The sequence below is a fragment of the Betta splendens genome, chromosome 7 (genome assembly GCF_900634795.4).
Source record: "Betta splendens chromosome 7, fBetSpl5.4, whole genome shotgun sequence".
Lineage (NCBI taxonomy): Eukaryota > Metazoa > Chordata > Actinopteri > Anabantiformes > Osphronemidae > Betta > Betta splendens.
The window spans coordinates 17,205,685-17,225,712 of record NC_040887.2 but is presented as its reverse complement, the minus strand read 5'-3'; the positions used below and the strand labels follow the sequence as shown (position 1 = coordinate 17,225,712).

Sequence of the window (20,028 nt, the reverse complement as noted above, 5' to 3'; positions counted from 1 at the left end):
CTGAAAAAAGGTACAGGAGTACGTTATGAACTAAGTGATCAAAACTGATAACAAAGCACCAGTTATTTTGGACACGCAGCTAATGTACAGAGTCAGAGTAAGATTTACCAATAAGGAAAGCAGAAAACAGTAACACACTATGTGGATCATACTATAGACTGTTTTCAACTTTACATGACCAACAGCAGCATAGTAATCAGGAAACGTACAACCAGCAGAATACTTGGCCTTTTATATAATCACAAACAAAAACAATGTAACCATCAGATGTTAAAAAGAAAACCAAGCAGACACATGATGCTTTATTTAGGATTGTACATGTAAGGAACACATTCACATTTCTTTGCACTGTCTAGCTTATGTTATCCCAGCTCAGGCTGTAACCTGTCTACTTCCAGCTCTGCAGAAGAGACGCTACAGCATCAGCAGCGGCTGATATAGATATTTCTGTTCAACTCAGTGCGGTTATTTTACCGTGTGTTGAAGTTCTGCTATCCTGATGTGTGACTGATGATACCCACAACAACGCAGACAGAGGAATGTGCAAAGCCGTTACCTACCAAATCGGTCTAATAAAAGGTTTGGTTAACTGCTGTTACAGTAATTAAGTACATTAAAATTATCCCCTTTCATCAAAGAATGAAGATCAAAGAACAGAACATGTGATATTGCATCACCATGGGTCATTCTCCTACTGTACAGTACACATACATGACTGCTTTTAGCACTGCAGCCAGTATATAGATCACTGTGGCATCAAGTACTCACAGATCCATCTTCCAAAATCAACTGTTGCTAATCAGTCAATTAAACAACAATCATGAGTGGGAACCAAAAAGCATGCTTAGCACTGTGCATCCCCTGGTTGTCTACGTTCTCTCAACATACTCTGGCTTCCTTCCACAGCCCAAAAACATGCAGTTAACTGGAGATTCTTAATCACCCGTAGGTGTAAATGTGAGTGTGAATGATTGTCTGTGTGTGTGATAGCCTCTCACCCCAAAACAGCAGGGACAAGCACAAGCAGATGGGAGACTGGGTGAATGAAAATCATGGTAATGACAATAGGCCTGACAATAGGTTTGAATGTGAGGGATTTTGCATTACAGACAGAATGTGATCCTGGAGAGAGAAGAACTTTGAGACAGAAACATTCATGAAACATGCAAAGGGACTGAAACGTTAACACACAATGCAAAATATTACAGTATGTGTCATCCAGCCTATTGCTGAAATGACTGATGTTTGCAAATGCGATCTTTTTTTTATGGCTGTTGGGAGAGGGGTTTGTTCATCATGTGTATTCCTAAATATCTTCCAGCCTCTTTTAAATACAATGGCTCAAAGTGCAAAAAGTTTTCCAGCTGATTCCCATGAGAACAGGAAACAAACAGGGGGCAACGGCAGGTCCTTAATCCATAGAAGGGCCTCAGCCTGAAGGAGAGACAGAGTCCGAGAGAGAGAGAGAGAGAGAGAGAGAGAGAGAGAGAGAGAGAGAGAGAGAGAGAGAGAAGAGACACAGAGAGAGAGAGACAAAGAGGGAGAGACACAGAGAGAGCGAGAGAGAGAAAATTCCCTGAAACTGCCAATGATCTTTGAATCGAAGGTCAAAAATTGAGTGTGCCAGACCTCACGAGTTTCAGTTCACAGCGAGGTTAGACATGAGGATGCACACAGATTGCATAGAATGATTAGTTATACATCTCATGACGAGCACTGTCTGCATGCTTGGCCAAGAGTGAGCTCTGCAGTGAACCAGTTCCAGTCTGGTTCCAGTCTCTCATCCACTGAGAGGATGTAAATCCACCTTCACCTTCTCGCCACTGCTCAGCATGCCCACGGTGGGGTAGAGGCCCCCAGGGGGAACTGCCATCTCCCTCCGGCCCATGAGCTTCCCGTTCCTCGTGAAGAATACCTGCGGGACCACAAGGGGGAGACAGTGAGTCAAACACAGAGTCTCGCTAGTGGAAACTGGAACAATTCTTCTCTTTTCTGAAATTAACATAAGGTTATTTTGAAAGTGTACATGAATGTACAAAAGTTTACATTCATGTACACTTTTGTACTTGTTTTGAACTAAAAAGAAAAAAGTATCCTTTAAGTTTACTTTTATGTACATATATGCTAAGATATACCAAACTAAAATATTTTTAAATAATCAAGTATACTTGGTTTCTACTTACAAGTATAGAAAAACATCATCTTCATCTAGATTCGTAATTATATTCAAGTAAACTTGACTTAAAATGACAAGTATACTAAAATGTCCAAGTATGTTAGGTGAATGAGTTATAAGCTAACTGAATATATATAAGGCAGGAATACTATAAGGGAAAATGCAGAGCATGCTTCATGGGCAGTGTGCAGATATTTAATGTGCACATTTCAGTTTAAAGACAAGAAAATTCTTGATTAAACCGAGTGAACCATCTTTTAAGTACACAGCACTTTTCTTTTTATATTCATATTTGTCATAGGTATCACTGTAATATAAATCTCCATCATCTAAAAATTGTTACTAGATTTCCACACAGTTTGGATATTGACCTCTACTAGGTGGTGTCCAGCAAACAATTTGGGCTTTGTGGCTAATTGGAGCAGTTTTTGGGGAAAACCTGGGCTGATTAGAAGATCCCACGTTTGACGGAGCCTCTCTGCTCTCTTGTAACTTGGCCATGTTGCTTAGCCTCCTTACTCTGTGACAACTCAGAATGTCTTACTTAGAGAGCTTTCCCCCATAACTCATGTAGCGTCCACAAGTCCACAAATCCACAAACCCACATTCTACATATTGGACAGAAGGTGATGTTAACTCTTGTATTAAAATTATTTTCTGGTCAGACACTCTGCCCTAACCATCCCCAATGATATTTAGAGCAAGGATGATTTTCTCCTACAACAGGACTGTTGCTTAAAACAACAACACACATATGGTTCCAGGACTCTAAATGCCACATCCAAAGACCATGGATATGTTTAGTTGACACACATTTAAATCTTAACTGAAGTTCTGAATTGGACACACCAGAACCTTCAGGTGTCACAAAACTGACACCGTTGTATTCAGTAAACAATACGCTTTAATTTGATGTGATTTTGAATTCTGTGCGATGAGTTTTCATGAAGTTACAGATTTACAGATTGAACAAATTCCTTTTTCTCTTGCTTATAAAGTTGAAATAAAGTTGTTGTGTTTTTCTGTTAATTCTGTATATATATATATATATATATACACACTTGACCTTTGAGCTTGATGAAAAGAGGAAAGTATAGTTTAGTCCGAATTTAGGATTTTTTCAAATAGGACAGTTTGATGAAGGGACAGGCTTTGAGGATGCATCTCCGCCTCCAAACTTGGCAACACCCCAGACAAAAGACAAAAGAGTGAAAACTTCATTTTCTCATCGGTCTTCCTCTCTAGTCTTGTTCTAAGTCTTCAGCCTAAGCTTTTGCTAAGAATTCCATCTTCCTCTGAACCACTTAACTTTGTCTTATTTATTCTTAAGACGTGTCAATTTTCCCTATATTTTGTTCTTAATTTTTCCAATTTCTTTTTAAGTTAGAGCCCCGAATGAGACAGTGACTTTTCATTAATTAGAAAGTCAATTCAAGCGATGCCAGCTAAACTGAGATTTCTATCCAACAACTGTATATTTTGTTAACTTTTTTTAATATAAGTAGTCTAAATCAAGAACTTTGCCTCCAGTCATTTGTACCACTTAAGCTGAAAAGCGCTGTTTGCTTGGACCCAGCTGATGTTCTCACGTGATTCAGGCCTGCTTCACTAAACCATAACAAACTCGGGCAACAGGATTCCATAGTGAAACGGCGAACTTGAGCTCTGGTGATTGGATGTGAAACTGTACTGAAGGACGCTAAAGCTTCCTACTGCTTAGAACAGGCGAGATTAATATCCCTCCTGATACCATTGAGAATGCTGGTGTTTCCTCAAAGTGCTGAAAAGGAGCTTTCCAAATTCAGTACTAACTTTTAGGGATATAGAGATTAGTAAAAAATGCTCTTTTTTCTTGCCCAAATTCATTACAACCTTCAGGTATTAAGGTTCATTCATTCATCTGTTCTTTTAAAGTATCCATTTCTATCTGCATACATGTGCTCATTTGTCTGTTCATATAAAGTGTTCATTTTACTCTCTCTCTCACACACGCACACGCACGCACACATATGATCAGTTCATTCATTCCTGGTTGTTTCATGTTTACTGCTCATTATTTCATTACTTATTTCTCACCTGAATATATTCATATCCATTTGTTCATATATTCAGTGAACCGTAGTATTAGTATAATAAAACAATAAACAAGATCTGGTTTTTTGTTCATCGTGACACTGCGACAAGAACTCAAAACATTAGAGACTGATTTTGTTTTATCAAAGAAAATTGTGATTATTATTAATCATAATTTTTAACTCATCAAATTGACATCTGACGTTTGACTAGATTAAGAAAAGTGTGGTTTCAGTTTTAAAATTCTAAGTTTACTCATAATATATTTCTGTGGGTTGGTTAGCTCATCTGGTCGGACCACTTTTGAAGTTGATTTGAAGAGTCAATCCCGATATTTGCTATTCAGTCTTATATATGAGCAAATGAGCAAAGGGAGGGCACAGCAACCTCTTCAGCCCCACAGACCCCATTGAGGGCCTGGCGGAGAACCACCAAGTGTCACCAAATTTGGTGCATCAGAGTCAAGGCTACAACATTATAAGTGTCATTCATGTGCATAAAAAGTACGCAAAGATATGATACCGTAAACCGTTTACATTTAGTTGGCATTACAGATTGCCCTGGGGTTTGCGACCCATTTATGGGTCCTCGTTGTGATACATTATGCAACACACACAAACAAGGGTTCAAATGAAAGCTCTAATCCCAAGAAATATAAGGATATGCACCAAGGCATGCTAGCTATCACATGTGGTGAGTTGTGAGACAAAGAATGACATACGCTAAACTAATCTCTAGCTAAATAAACAATGTACACATTCAAATATCATCACACAAAGTAAAACTGAACCAATTCTCTGTTATTCCTACCTTCTGGGAGGTTACCCACTCATTCTGATACTCTCTAGCAATCCCACAGAGCTTGTCTGAAGTGATTTATAGGGGGGGCCATTTGGTGACATTTTTGTATGTATGAAGTACAGGTTATTAGTACTAGTTATATAAAGTAAATACTTTATTTAAAGTGTATTTTAATGCAGTTAATAGTACATAAAACGTGACTTATTCTGTGTTTAAAGTTTACTTTTCATACGTTTAAAATATAATTCAAGTGAACTTGTGGGGACTGAAAAGTAGGCCAATTTAGTCCCAAGAAGTATTAAATGAGTAAAACTCATAAAAATACTAGAAGTAAATTCACATAAGTGTACTTACTCTACAAAGTATACTTTAGAAATATACTTCAGTATACTTGTTAAAATAAACTTTTAGTATACCTTTTTTTTGACAAGGGCAGGCCTCTACTAATCGAAGCACAATAGAAGTTTGCATGATGTAACGTGATTGACACAAAGAATCAGACCTGAAAACGTTGAATGACGAATGAATAAAGACAGAATTTCCTGACGTTCAAGGAAAGTCAGGAAAGGACACAGCAAGTAAAGCTTCTTTTAGTGTCTATGTTGGTGTATGTGTGCGTGTGTGTGTGTGTGTGTGTGTGTGTGTGTGTGTGTGTGTGTGTGTGTGTGTGTGTGTGTGTGAGTGTGTGTGTGTGTGTGTGTTTTGACGGCTAACAGTGTTTCATACCGTGACCTTCTTGCCTTCCTGGTCTTGCTCTGCTGCTTCCCCATCTTCCTCTTCCTCCTCTTCATTGTTCATGTAGAGAACGTCCTCAACGCCTGCGTAAGCGGACTGGATCTCCAGCCCATCCCAGCCGTCCATGTCACCTGAAGCCAAACAGGGCAGAGCGTGCTACAGCAAAGGTAACACAAGACAGAATAATAGTACCGTATTCCACTGCCTGGTGTTAGTCAACCCTTTTTAAGTTGACTAACAAGGCTTTATCCGTTTTCTTGATTAGCTTTAAATACTATATCACACCCTTTCAGTACTACTGGAAAGTTTATGTACTGAAACTACCACCAGAAATGTGTCTCAGAAAGCAGAAAATCTAGTTTCCCTCTCATATGCAACACAGTAAAGTTTATTATGCTAAACTGCAATACGTACTACTGGACCAGAAAAAGAGCCAGAAAAACTACAACCTACCTGAAAATTTGAAAAGAATTGTGTTTCGACAGCACTTTTCAGACGAGGTCATCCTACAAACATGTCAACCACTTTAATGAGTGACCAGTTAACTCTTGGCCTTTACCTTCTCCATCTAGGATGTAGTCTAGTGGGAACATGATGCCACAGCCCATGATATCACCTTTGAAGCACCGAGGACCAAACGCATCTCCAACCCCACTGCCATGAAATATCTTCCCATCATCTGGAAGCAAGTAACAAAAGTTGTGTTGCTGCAAGTAACGTAACACGTGTGAAGAAAACACACTGACCAACGGACCGACTAGCTCAGAGTGAAATTTTTTGCCAAGGATTTACATCATGCACAGTGGAACGCCACATAAATACACACATACAGTACTACGCCACATACTGTAAACCGCTGGAACATCTGTCCTCTGCTCGGGCCTCTCCAGAATTAACGGTCCAGACTAACAACAACCAAAAACACCGCAAATAGAAGTGTGTGTACGAGTATTTCAGATTGCCACATACTAGTATAGGACTGACATTACTGTTGCAGTGACACATTCTGTCAGTCTGCTTCAGTACTGAGGTCCTGCATTTGTGCATATACCATATATATCAAAAGGTGAAAACAAATGTTGATGGATATGAATAATATAAGAATGAAGCAGCCTACTAGAATTGCTGCTTCATACTGTGCAAGTAGAACTTGTGTCTACCTGTGAGGGAAACATGTGTGACGTGTCTGAAAACGGTTTATCCTCTGGAGAGGCTGGTGGCCAATCAGTAGGTTTACCACATGTCCTGCTTCCGCTGCTCGCACTGCAACACCAAGCTCAGGTGAGGTGTGTGTGTGTGTGTGTGTGTGTGTGTGTGCGTGTGTGTGCGTGTGCGTGTGTGTGTGTGTGTGTGTGTGTGTGTGTGTGTGTGTGTGTGTGCGTGTACGTGTACGTGTGTGTTTTGTTTTATATCAAAAGGAGAAAACAAATGTTGATGATTATGAATAATATAAGAATGGAGCAGCCTACTAGAATTGCTGCTGAATCAGGCATGAGACTGTGTTCCTGCAGGTACCAGGGATGACCTTTAAACCCCGACAATGACGTAGTGAATGTGTCACTGCCTTTTTAGCGCCTCCTGAGGAGTCTGTTTTAATGCAGCATTGATCCACCAGGTGGAGCAGTGATCAGTGTTACAGCTGGCTCAGAGCTCTGGGCTACTTGTGGTTCCTAGAGTCTTTAAATGTACGGTAGGTAGAGCTTTTAGCTAACAAGCTCTTCTCTGGAATAAGCTCCCTCTTTAGGTTTCGAGAAGCTGACACACTCTCCACCTTTCAGATCAGGCTTAAAACCTTCCTTTTTGACAAAGTTTATAGTTAGAGATGGTTCAGGTCACTGGCAATGATTGTTAGTCACAGGAACCACATTTCTCCTACATTAGCTTCTCTGCACTGGCTGCCTGTAAAATGTAGGATAGAATTCAAAATTTTCCTACTCTCCTACAAAGTACTCAATGATAAAGCTCCTTCTTATCCTAAAGACCTCATAGTTTCTTATGCTCCCAGCAGAACACTTCGTTCTCAGAGCGCTGGGCTACTTGTGCTTCCTAGAGTGTTTAAATGTAGAACAGGGGGCAGAGCTTTTAGCTACCAAGCTCCTCTCCTCTGGAACCAGCTGCCTCTTCAGGTTCGAGAAGCTAACACACTCTCCACCTTTAAGATTAGGCTTAAAACCTTCCTTTTTGATAAAGCTTATAGTTAGAGATGGTTCAGGTCATGGCAAATTATTGTTAGTCACAGGAACCATCTCTTAGTTAAGCTGCAATGGAAATAGACTGCTGGGGGACTTAATTTATACACTGAGCTCCTCTCTTTCCTTCTACCTCTTCTGTCCAATAAACTCCCATCATTGTTCCATGTTTAACTCACTTTGTCTCTTTCTCTCCAGTAGTTGTGCTTCTCTCCCCCTCTCTCTCTCTCTCTCTCTCCCCCCCCACTCTCTCTCCCTCTCTGTCCTCACCTACAGGTATCATAGGACTCAAAGTTTGGTGTCTGTGATGGGCAGCTGCGGATCCAACCATCCTGCCTGTATCCAGTCCCTGGTCCACCATCCTGCCTGTGCTCTGTGGTTGCTTGTTATTGCTTTGCTTTTCTCTCTCTCTATCCTCTCACCCCAACCGGTCGAGGCAGATGGCCGCCCACATCCAGTCTGGTTCTGCTGGAGGTTTCTTCCTCGTTAGAGAGGGAGTTTTTCCTCTCCACTGTTGCTGTCAAATTAAATGCTTGCTGTATGTGGGATTTGTTGGGTTTAGTTGTGTGAGGTTTTAAACCTTACTTTGTAAAGAGCCTTGAAATAACTTTGTTGTGATTTGGCGCTATATAAATAAAATTGAATTGAATTGAATTGGCTGCTGTGAGCTCATCCTGATGCCACAATACAATCCGGTGGTGTGGTTGGATTTGTTTGTGCTCACTCGATGGCAGTAAAACCATCACCAAACAGATTTTATTGGCCAGAGTCAGTTACTGTGCTAAAAGTAAAAACAGCTAAAAACCTTGAGATGAGAAATGAGATGCTTTAGAGCACCAAAATCTTTACAATTACTGAGAAGGTTGAACGGCTGCAGTCTACAATTTGTTATGCAGGCTGAAACTTCTGTAATGGACCAATACCCACCTGCGTGGTAGGCCACTGACCCTCTGCTCCACCCAGGGTGTCTGTTTCTGGGGTAGTCCTGCACAGACAAAACGTACAAGAACCAACATGATTGTGTTTACACAACCACAGTCTCAAGGTTTTATACAGAACCACTTCACAAAAAAATCTAAAGAATAAAAAAAGAATCATTTCAGCAGAACCAAACTCAGGGTGACCATCCATCAGCCAACATAGGCTGGGCTGGGGTCAGGAGGTTTACAGGATCATTTCATATTCTTAGTAAAACCACAACTCAATGTGGCAGCCCATGTATTCCACCTATTTCTTTTAGGTGAAGAATCCATGACATGTGACTTGTGCTGCCCCCCCCTTCAATTAAATGGTAACAGGGGACTCACGTCAGAAGGGACAGGAGATGCGCAGCAATGACCAGTACCTCATTTGCTGCTCTACTCTTCTACTAATTGTAATACATTTAGATGTAAACATTAGGAAATAGCATGTTAATCTGTCTTTACAATGAAAAAGGATGCAACAAATATCAAACCTTCCTACAGTAACATCCAATATTACCTTAAGTCAGTGTGAACAAATGGTAGATTAAATGCAAATGTTGAAAGTTATCCTTTTGTTGAAGGCTCACCTTTCTGGCCAGACCCAGAGCAATGTAGCACTTCTCCCCAGCATCGACAATTTCCACTTCATAGTAGTGGCAGCGGGTGGTGAGTGGCTGACGGGCCTGGGCCAAACCTACGTCCATGATGCTTTTTCCTTTGCCCACATATTCCAAGAGCTGAGAAACAAAGTGTGTATATTAAAGAAGAAACAGCATAAAAGGAGGAACTGGTCAGACAGTGGTGATTATCAGGATTCACATCAACAGCCAAGCTTTGACAATACAATGTCGTCACATTAACCAGCATTTTGTCAGGTATGCAGAGATTGGAGTTACTCAGTGTCTCCAGCAGATTCGACCTGACAGTGCGTCATTGAAGAGTGTCTCCGCAGCAATTCAGCCAGATTTCACAAACACTCTGATTCCATCAGACAGATGCAGCTGCTTCAGTGGTACATCGGTTCTGGGTTCACACACCTGTTTCAGCCTCTGCTGCAGTTTCCTTGCCTGCTCCTGGCTCCGCTGCAGTGTCTTATACTGCTCCTGTCCTTGCCGCAGCAGATTCCCAGTCTGTTTCTGCTGCTGTACGTCAGCAGGCTGCAATGTTGACGCTGCTGCTAAACTTCAGAATCGTCTCCACTTATTTCACCATCTCTGATTGTCTCTGGCCTTCTGTTTCAGCCTATCTACAGCAGCGACGTCCAGAACAGTATGTGAACTGGCACCTACTCAACTACAGTTCAGGGGCGCAATTAGCCCCAGCTCCAGGATTTTATGTTCTTGTCTCCTGTGAGTCGATTACCATTTATGAATACTGCTCCTTGTGCCCCCTTTCCTGCTCGCTGGCATCTGCTTCATGCATTGCCAGACCCAGAGGCTCCTGTTCCATCACCACCCCAACACCAGTGCAGCACCAGTACCTTGTTTCTTTCAAACCATGTGGGTGTATCAGACTCTAGCAGTAACACTAATGTTCAAACATGTCAATCTGTTCATAAACAACCTATAAGTTGAAAGAGTTTTAAAGAGAGTATGTTTTCACTAACTAACCAACAGCTTGGATCTTGCTGAGTTTTGATTTACAGTAGACATAAGAGGGGCCCTCTGCACCAGACAAGCTAAGACAAACAAAACAAAAGTGACCTGAATAAGCTAATAATAGGTTTTCCTAAATGATAAAGAGCATGGGTATGATTAAGGTTGTTAACAATGAGGAATTTGTTAAAGAAAAGCCAGTTGAAGGAACCAAAGATCAAAAACCAGCTATGCAGAGGTACAAGTCAGAGAGAAACAGGCTATAATCTCTGCCATTCATAAAGATGCTAAAAACAGCATAATACTGTATATCTGTTTTATTTAGATAGCTGGGATAGGCTCCAGCACCCCCGGCGACTCCGCATAAAGGCTTAAGTGGTAGAAAATGGATGGATGTTCTGAACATAGGAAAAGGAAGCTGTTGATCTCATCTCTGACATTTGAAACAGTTCAAAGGTCCTTTTCTAAATCCTTCCATTTCTTACCGTGCCGCTCACCCTGACGTCATACAGACGTCCCCAGTCATCTTCTTGGCTGTCAACCATCATCATACTATAATCCTCCTCAAGGACCCACTCGGCCTGTAGGTCAACCTTCACTTCCTCTCCCATGGAGTGCATCCCCACTGCAGGGAACAACCCCTCCGCCAACACAGGAATTTCTACAGAACCAACCTTAATGAGAGATGTATGCAAAAAACAATCAATGCAGTAAAATCACTGAGTGAATATATAAAAAACTTACTATAAAAGATCTACTGTACCTCTTTGCCATTTTTGGTGAAAAACACTGTTGTAAAACCTGCTTCAGTGTTTTCTGAGTGTATTCCACAGCCAATGCAGTCACCACGAACACACTTTGGCCCAAACTGCTGCCCTACAGGGTTACCATTGTATAACCTAAAATGACAGAAAATGAAAAAGATACACTCATTCATTATCTTGAGGGTAGTGGGCAAGCAGAAGCCCATCCCAGGGCACAATAAAGAGGCAGGGAAGCAGGGTACACCCTGTCCATCACAGGGCCACATATATACAAAGACAACCACTCATGCTCACATTCACACCTGCAGACAATTTAGACTCCACAATCAACAGTGGCAGGAAAAAAGAGACCTTGAGGAAACCCATGCAGACACAACGAGAACATGCAAACTCCACACTGGAAGGCCCTAAAAAGATACACCTCTTTCATATGTATCTCAGTAGCTTGAAAACCACATTTGATGGATACAAAGGTTGAATTTATACTTGCCCTCGGCAGTAAGGCTGAGGTGTAAAAACTAAGGTAAATGATTACGTCTAAACACAACGCACAGTTACATCACTTAACATACAATACACAAGTAAATTGTTAGCTTGAATTACTGCCAAATGGCAATAATGTGTGGACACAGAAACAATTAGCAAAGTATTACTTTCCCAAACCATGAAAGAATCCAGTGCTGTACAGTATAGACTGGTGTTTACTTACTTGCCATTGTCGGCATGGTAAGCTACTGAGTATGGCAGCCAGCCAGGCTGGTGGTCCAGCCTGTAAAATCTGGGAACCAGGCCCACAGCAATTGTCCCCCTCACACCTGTGTCCACTATTGTCACCTACAAACACAAACAGATGATTGTACTCCATCTCCGCACTACTTAGGAAATTTAACAAGCTGCCTCATTCAGAGCAGGTGTTAATGTTTCTTATTCACAGTAGACACCAAAACATAGAACAATATATGCAAATGGACAAACACAAACACAACAACCCACTTCTACCAACATATGGCCAACATTTTAAATAAACTAAATACAATTAGGTGATTGTGTCCACAGGACTGATTGTTTTCACTTTCAGGAAAACTAAATCTATTACAAAATCTATTTCAACAACAACAAATCTATTATTTGTTGTTGTTGAAACAGCAGCTGAACTTCCTCCGGTTTTGTAGAACTGTAGTACAACAATGGCAGATTATAAATTATAGTATCACTATCTGCCTTACCTCGAAGTAACAGTTTTCTTTAGATAAAGGATGGCCGGCCACATAGCAACCCACCTCCTCCGAGTTTCCATGGTAACTAAAGAAAAACAATTAAACAATTACAGGCAGTGGCCAATTGCTGGTGCCCTAGTAGAGATGATGATTTTGCACCCTACACCCCCACTGGGCGCATATACATGCATGTTTATTTCTGAAGGCTTGGCACGGTACCCCCCACCCAGCTGGGGTAAACAGCTGAGATCAATGACATACTAAGTAACAATTTTATAAATATATTTTTACTAAAAATAAATTATATAATAAATAAATTAATATAATATTTAGCTAATTTGGACTTCCACAATATGAAGATCAGGAAAATCTGGAGTCATGGCATCTGGACTAACAAAATGTGTCATACCCTATTTCCAGACAACCTCACCTGAATGATTGACAATCCTCATCTCACCTTAGCATGTCTCCATCTTTCTGCAACCTCATGTACCGTTCCTGTGCCGGGAGCCCATCCCCAACATCTTGAATTCTTCGCCTCAGATTCAGGAGGCATTTGTGGTGCAGTACATTGATGTCATCCATCTAAACTTAATAAATGGGAAAGTGTAATTAAAACATTTTAGTAAAATTATGGTGTTTGGTTGTTGTTGACTAATCCTAAGAACAAATAAGAAAAAGCTGAATTACTGTCTCACTGTGTACATATTGACGATTATACGTAACAAGTGTAGAATAAATCTAATGATTCTGTTTGGTGCATACTTTGAAACAAAATTCTCTTCATTAAGATTTGCATTTGACATATTAGTCAATGGGAATGGAGAAGCATTGTTCAGCTTTTCTGTACCACCATTTGTTAATACTATACAGTAGGTCCCCAACTTTTCCATTTAATGTAGTGAACCCAGTTTAACTGATCTGTTCTGTATTTTTCACTTGCTGCTATATTTCTCTTCTCCTCTATCATACTCTGTGCTGTTGTGAGACAAAATTTCACCATTGTAGGACTATTAAAGGTTTTCTTATTCTTATTCTTGAACCTTATTACTACTTTCTGCCAACAAATTGGATCACGTTCATAAATGGATTAAAGCAAAGCTGCAGATTTACCACTTATCATCAAAACCAAACATGCGATTATTACCAGATTATTAGCATGAGAACCTCAGACAACTGATTCTCTCTGCCAATAAATACCACTTTAGAAAAATCCAGACATCTTAAAAAAGAATCCATTTCCTAATTTGGCCAAACAAACATATTTTCTCATTCACTTTCAGATGATCGGCAACTTGAGGAAAAAAACATTTTTGGGAGTTGTCGTTTGCTAATAGCGTGATTGATGGCCTCTCACGGGCAACGTGTTATATACTTTGCACTTATATTACAACAAGTATCATCTCTCGCACTACATTCCAAGCCACAGACACTTCCATAATGATGACCTTGCACCATGTGTACTATATATCTATATTTTGTATTCCTATCTATTTTTGTGTAAAGCACTGCGTATGTTTCTAAATGACAATAAAGTAACTGTTCTATTCTGGGAAATTTAGCGGCAGCTGCCAGGATGAAAAAGAATTTTTTAAATGGTGATTATCTATTATCCAGGTGGTGAACGAGTTACAGCTTAGTAACGCTGTTGTTATTGGAGTTAGCATCACAAGCAGCTAATGTGATAGCTTCTTTGCTTGAGGCTGACGTCCAGTCCTTGTCAGACAGATATTAAATCTAAAAATAAGAAGTCAACAGTGATTTTTGACATGTGTCATTATCCATTACTCCCTTACTTACCTGATATCTAGGCGGGTAACACGAAAACGCTCAACTTTTCCCCATCAGTTATCCATAGCAACTGGATTTCGGCGCTTACAAGTGACATCATGGACCAACAGCGAATCCCAGCGAAGTTTGAAAAAGGGTGAGAAGGATTCAACCAATCCCCTCACTCGATTTGCATACGTGTGTGTGTGTGTGTGTGTGTGTGTGTGTGTGTGTGTGTGTGTGTGTGTGTGTGTGTGTGTGTGTGTGTGTGTGTGTGTGTGTGTGTGTTGGGGGGGAATCTAATATTAGTATAGGGTCTTTATATATTGCATTATACTTATTTATACATTCATGTTGCTCCGTTAAATCTACTGGAGGTTATCACATTTGGTATCAAGTATGCACCACGGTGTATGCAATAACTTCACTGAAATGTGTGGGTGTCTGGTGTAATTGGTCTTTACCCATTTTCCTGACAATGTTTCTCAGTTCCAGATATGGATGTCTTAGGTGAGGCTCCAACTATTTACCTCACTTAATAATCCCAGTTAATCTTCAGTTCATCAAAACATGAAAGAAGTGGAAGTGTACAACAGCGGAATTCCCAAACATCTACTAACATCTGCCTTCTTCTACTAGTTACAGTAATATTTCTGTATGTACGTTATTTGGCAAGTGTATTTTGTAGAATAAAACATCTTGAGGATTTTAGTATAACAATGACACATACAGTAAACCTGCTTGCATCAGAGTTATTGTTCTCATTAGAGGCCAATAGAGAAAGGATGAATGAAGTACTCGGGGGAAATGTTTAGTTGATGCATGTACCAGCAGAGTCTTGCCCCTATCAAATTATTCCGATCGTCATTTTTACAATTTAAACAACTGGTGATCTGAAGCTCCCACTGCCCTTGCATATTAACATCCAGTTACAGTCCAAAAAATATAACACCTAGAATAATATTGTAAGTGATATACTTAGAAGATTAGATTTTACTTGATACATATTTTGCGATGTTCTGTAATGTACCAACATTAGTTGGCAGTGATCATTAGTTGGCAGTGATCATTAGTTGGCGGTGACATAAGCCAAAACTAAATGTGAACAGCAGAACTTACAGCAGTGCATTTGTTGCAGCAAATGACTCTGCAGTGGCGACGCTGATGGAGGCACACACTGTATACATTTAGTATTTGTTACCATGGCAAATGTGATTCTTGAAAGATCTCTGACATTGTAAAAGAAAGTACAAACAGCTGAACATGACTATTGTTCTTATACTGAGAATCAGTGTGGAAAAAGAGCTAGATGTGTGTATTACAAGAAGAAAAGGTGGGAGATGTGGATAATTTCTGAAGAAACATAATCCACCCCCCATTTGCTCCCTTCCTCCCTCCCACCTATCTCTTTCTCTCTCTCTCTTTCTCTCTCTCTCTCTCTTAGTCCCAGCCCCTGAAGGTGTCATAACTGTGCTCACTCTTTCTCTCTTGCGCTCTCTCTCGCTCTCTCTACCCCTCACTCACTCACTCTAGATCACCGCTTTCTTTTAAAGCCAGTGCTTTGCTGTGTCTCTTTCGTTCTCCATTTGTCTCCTCTACCACTGCAGGGGATTCTACCGGCAAAGCACCAAGGAAGGAGAGAGAAGAAGAAGCTATAGAAGGGGAGGTAGATAGTGAGGGCGAATTATACATCCAGGAATAGCATCAGTCACATCTGTCTGACAGGAGAGTGACAGTGAGGAGACCTGGACACAAAATGCCTATCATTTCTAACTTAACAACCATTGTCTTGTTAGTGATTGCTTACTGCGGATCGGGGTCTGGGGCGAATCATTTGGGCCCCATGAAGGTCTGTCCCGGCTGTAAGGATCCACTGGGGGCAAGGCGCCCCCCTAGGGACCATAATGTCGCTGGCAGTACATCAGTGTTGGCCCAAGGAGAGCCTTGTGGTGTGTACACGCTGACCTGTGCCAAGGGGCTGCGTTGTGTTCCCCCGCCACGAGAGCACAGTCCCCTCCAGGCTCTGTTGCAGGGAAGGGGCATTTGCGCTAAGCACAGCAGGACCAATCCTACTGAGAGGCCCCACCCCACAGGTAAGATACTTCATATACTCACACATGTGCATTAAGATCATGTACATGCATAGACACTGCAGATTTCTAGATAACTACATTGGTTTCTGGATTGTATTTTAAGTAATTGTTCACAAAATGTGCCGTGAATTCTGCAGAAAATTGCTTGTGATAGTACTCAGAAAGGCCTATGGGACATTTTGTGCACCACAGATGAATTCTAGCATCTGCAGTGTCTGAAGTCAAATGAGAGGGACGAAATCCAGGGGTTGCTTCTGAACTGCACCCAGTATATAGTTGAAGGGTATGAGTAAGTAAATATGCCTACATGCATTTGTGATTGATGCGGTGCCATATTTTTCTGCTTCAGTGGCTGAAGAGGCATGGCAGTAATCTGTCCTGCAAATCATACTGTCTGTGGAGAATTCAGAATGAATGTGACAGCTACATCCAGATCAAGCTGCTTTTTATTCCAGGGATCTCCATCTGCTGTTCAAACAGAGATACTGCCATCAACTACCTGAACCACAAATGTACCAGTGGAAAAGGGATCGCTTTAATCCGATGACACACAGATAAATCTCATCTGTGTGACCACTTATTAACATCCAGCAAAAGAATATGCCAAGATCCCTAACATATATATATATATATGTATTCTCAGAGTTATTATTTCACACTAAATGTATATAAATGCCTTTTGTGCTCACATTCTCATGTCATTGTGTCGTTGTCTTTTAGGTCCACATCCTTCACACAGTGGTGACATTGAAAAAGTAAGATCACGCCCTTATTCATTTTTCAGCCTAAATCAGATTAATTTTATATACAAAACGAACTGAACACTCATTGAATGCAGTGAAGAAGGTCTGCATGTGGAGCTCTGAGGCGCCGCTTCAGAGACATGTGTCGTGGTGAATGATGTTGTGTGCTGCTATGCGGCAGAACTAATTAAGCATGATGTGAATCAGGAAAGTTTGGAGCGGGCTGTTGCGCTTGAACTAATATTGTGTGTCATGGTGTGAGAAAGAGTCGGGAACAGAAAGCATCAAGCCTTCAAGTGTGCACACAACATGCACAGTCACTTCAAACAGTGACCTCAAAAGCTTGATCATTGTGTAAGAATATGGTTATATAATGTTATACAATATGTTTTATGTGCCATCTGATATGTAGAAATATATGCTTTTTCTGCTGCTGGTGTTCTAATGCTGCATTGCTGTTCCAATTGTCTGTGCTTCACTTCAGCATGTGTTGTGATTAAAGGAGGATTTGTGCTAGTGCAGGCATCTGAGGGGCAGATAGCTGTTTCCTCTGGTCCTCCTGTGGATAAACGCTCTGGCGATGGCAGTTAGAAGTCACACTTTGCATTGCTGTTTTTGTAGGCACCCTGCCGTAAGCTGCTCAACACTGTCCTTAGGGGCCTTGAGCTGACAGTCTTCCAGTCTGACCGTGACATCTACATACCCAACTGTGACACTCAAGGCTTCTACAGAAAAAAGCAGGTGGAGTAGATCATTACTTAAATTTTTATAAAGCATATTACTGGAAGTTCCTTGTGGTTTAAAAGTGTCTTTGCTGCTGATGTGGTGTTACTGTGTATTTGTATTTAAGAGTCAGGACTGCACATCACTACACATTTTCCTTGTGTGCATCCAGACATGTGTCTGTATCCATGGACTTGTCTCCCTCCCTGAGAATCACTGCTGCACTATGATGACATGTCATTTTCTCTCTCTGCCTCTCCGACCACCTTTTCCACTCTTGTGTTGCCCTTCACCTTCTCCACCTCAACCTTGTGATGGTGCACAGTGCCGCTCCTCCAAGGGCACGCAACGTGGCCACTGCTGGTGCGTGGATGAGCTCGGTGCAGCCGTGGCCTCACGTGCCAGCGAAGACGACGTTTTACCATGTGACAGGGAGTGACAGAGAGACAGAAGGGCAGGGGGAAGGGGGCGTCTTTAGTATGTGCCCGGACAGGAGACAGCAGGGGTAAACCACTTCCTATGGAAAATACATACCCGTTACTGTATATGTCTTCTCTAGAAGCGACACACACACTATCACAGTCTAGCAGCAGCAACAATAACATCAGCGTGAATGTTCAACAGTTGCAGCAGTGTCCTCTGCGTCACCTGCTAACATGCTGCATGCTTGTCTGAATGCTTTATGAACTGCCTCGGTGACCCAAGCAAGATTACTTCAAAAGATTTCTATATTCCCTGGCTCTTGTACTGGCTTACTGGTAGATTTCCTCTTGACTTTAGGATAGCTGACACTGCCTGTGTGTGTGTGTGTGTGTGTGTGTGTGTGTGTGTGTGTGTGTGTGTGTGTGTGTGTGTGTGTGTGTGTGTGTGTGTGTGTGTGTGTGTGTGTGTGTGTGTGTGTGTGTGTGTGCATGCGTGCGTGCATGCGTCTGTGCGTATGTATTCTGATCTCAGTGGGCTCAAATACTGTTAAACACAAACATTTCAAACGTACTCCCTCACCGTCTTCTCTCCCCCTCTCCAAAGATAACTGATATCAACTTCATTAGCATATTTCTTTTATATTAATTTATATATGTATAGTCATGATTATGTACCTGGATGGTTGTTTATTCATTTCTTGTCAAATGATGTTCCGATGGTGAAGGGGAATCTAGAAGCTTAAGGTTATTTTTCTTTTCAAAAAATTGTAAGGCATATTTTTATACACATCAATACAGTATTTTCTATATGAATCGTTGATTTATTTAATGAACTACCGTACGATGCCATGTATTTTTATATTGTCAGCAGTTTCTTTTTCATTTTAGGAGAAGGGATTAAATCGATTAGAGCTTTTATCAACCTCTAGAGCTTCTTTTAACTGCTGTACATTTTCCCATAATATTTCATGTTTTTATTTTCCATTTTATTTATGTGTGAGAATGTCTATGTTTTTATGTTTTTTCTGGAAATTCATAGAATAAATTCTAATAAATAAAAGAACCTGGTTACTCTTCTAGTATGTCTTTCCCAAGTCTTTGCAAATGTCATGAAAATGTGTGCTATTAAAGTGATGTTTAAGTAGTCTGTAGGATTTGCAAATGTAAAAATAATAATATTAAGAATAAAAAACACAATAATATAACAACAGGTGTTCATTGTGTTCCTTCAGACCCTTAAACACATTCTACAACCATCTTCTTTAATGGTCTCAGCATCTAGCATCATCACCATATGACCATTTCTGCCTGTGATTTTTGGATTCCTGAATTGAACTGCTCCTCCTTTGTCTGGGTGCATTTCAGAGGGTGTTATAAATCTTAGGATTAATAAAACAAACATCTGTCTGCCATAAGTTGTAAACCTCAGACATCTTAAGAAAAAGATGTTTGCCTTGGGTTCGGGTTTTATGCCCATATTCATTTATTCTGCCTGTGAGAATTCACTGTGCATTCACAGATACCAGTCACCAGCAGTGAATTTCAAGTTGTGCATTAGAGCATATTAGACTCATGCTGCTGTTCTGCAATTACAAGCAACATAAAGGAATGCTCTTCTGTTTAAGACAAGGCTCAATACATGCTTGTTTCCTAGGTAACGGCTTAGAATATCTAATTTTCAATGCTTTAGATTAAACGAAGTTGCAGTAAATGAACTAAGCAATATGTCTTATAAATTGCATCAATACACACTTTTAATCTT

At 40.7% G+C, this 20,028-nt stretch overlaps 2 protein-coding genes across 4 annotated transcripts; one reads left to right on the top strand and one right to left on the bottom strand.

Annotated features, from left to right (window-relative positions):
- Positions 1–215: 215 nt before the first annotated feature.
- On the bottom strand, positions 216–14,455 carry spryd3 (SPRY domain containing 3). 3 transcript variants are annotated; one of them, XM_029156842.3, is made up of 11 exons: positions 14,316–14,455; positions 12,973–13,100; positions 12,525–12,600; positions 12,008–12,132; positions 11,298–11,433; positions 11,020–11,208; positions 9,527–9,676; positions 8,902–8,959; positions 6,345–6,464; positions 5,777–5,916; positions 216–1,915 (listed from the first exon to the last, which is right to left on the bottom strand). In XM_029156842.3, exons 2-11 carry the CDS (start codon positions 13,098–13,100, stop codon positions 1,781–1,783), a joined length of 1,257 nt encoding a protein of 418 aa, XP_029012675.1. In that variant the 5' UTR covers positions 14,316–14,455; the 3' UTR covers positions 216–1,780. The 3 variants fall into 3 exon arrangements, with proteins under 3 accessions (XP_029012675.1, XP_029012674.1, XP_055366518.1); XM_029156841.3 differs by having other exon boundaries at positions 12,973–13,105; positions 14,316–14,437; XM_055510543.1 differs by lacking the exon at positions 216–1,915 and having other exon boundaries at positions 5,805–5,941.
- A 1,306-nt stretch (positions 14,456–15,761) lies between these two features.
- Positions 15,762–19,474, top strand: igfbp6b (insulin-like growth factor binding protein 6b). Its single transcript, XM_029157518.3, has 4 exons — positions 15,762–16,378; positions 17,099–17,133; positions 17,743–17,862; positions 18,170–19,474. The coding sequence occupies exons 1-4, from the start codon at positions 16,042–16,044 to the stop codon at positions 18,281–18,283; spliced, it is 606 nt and encodes a 201-aa protein (XP_029013351.1). The 5' UTR covers positions 15,762–16,041; the 3' UTR covers positions 18,284–19,474.
- The last annotated feature ends 554 nt before the right edge of the window (positions 19,475–20,028 follow it).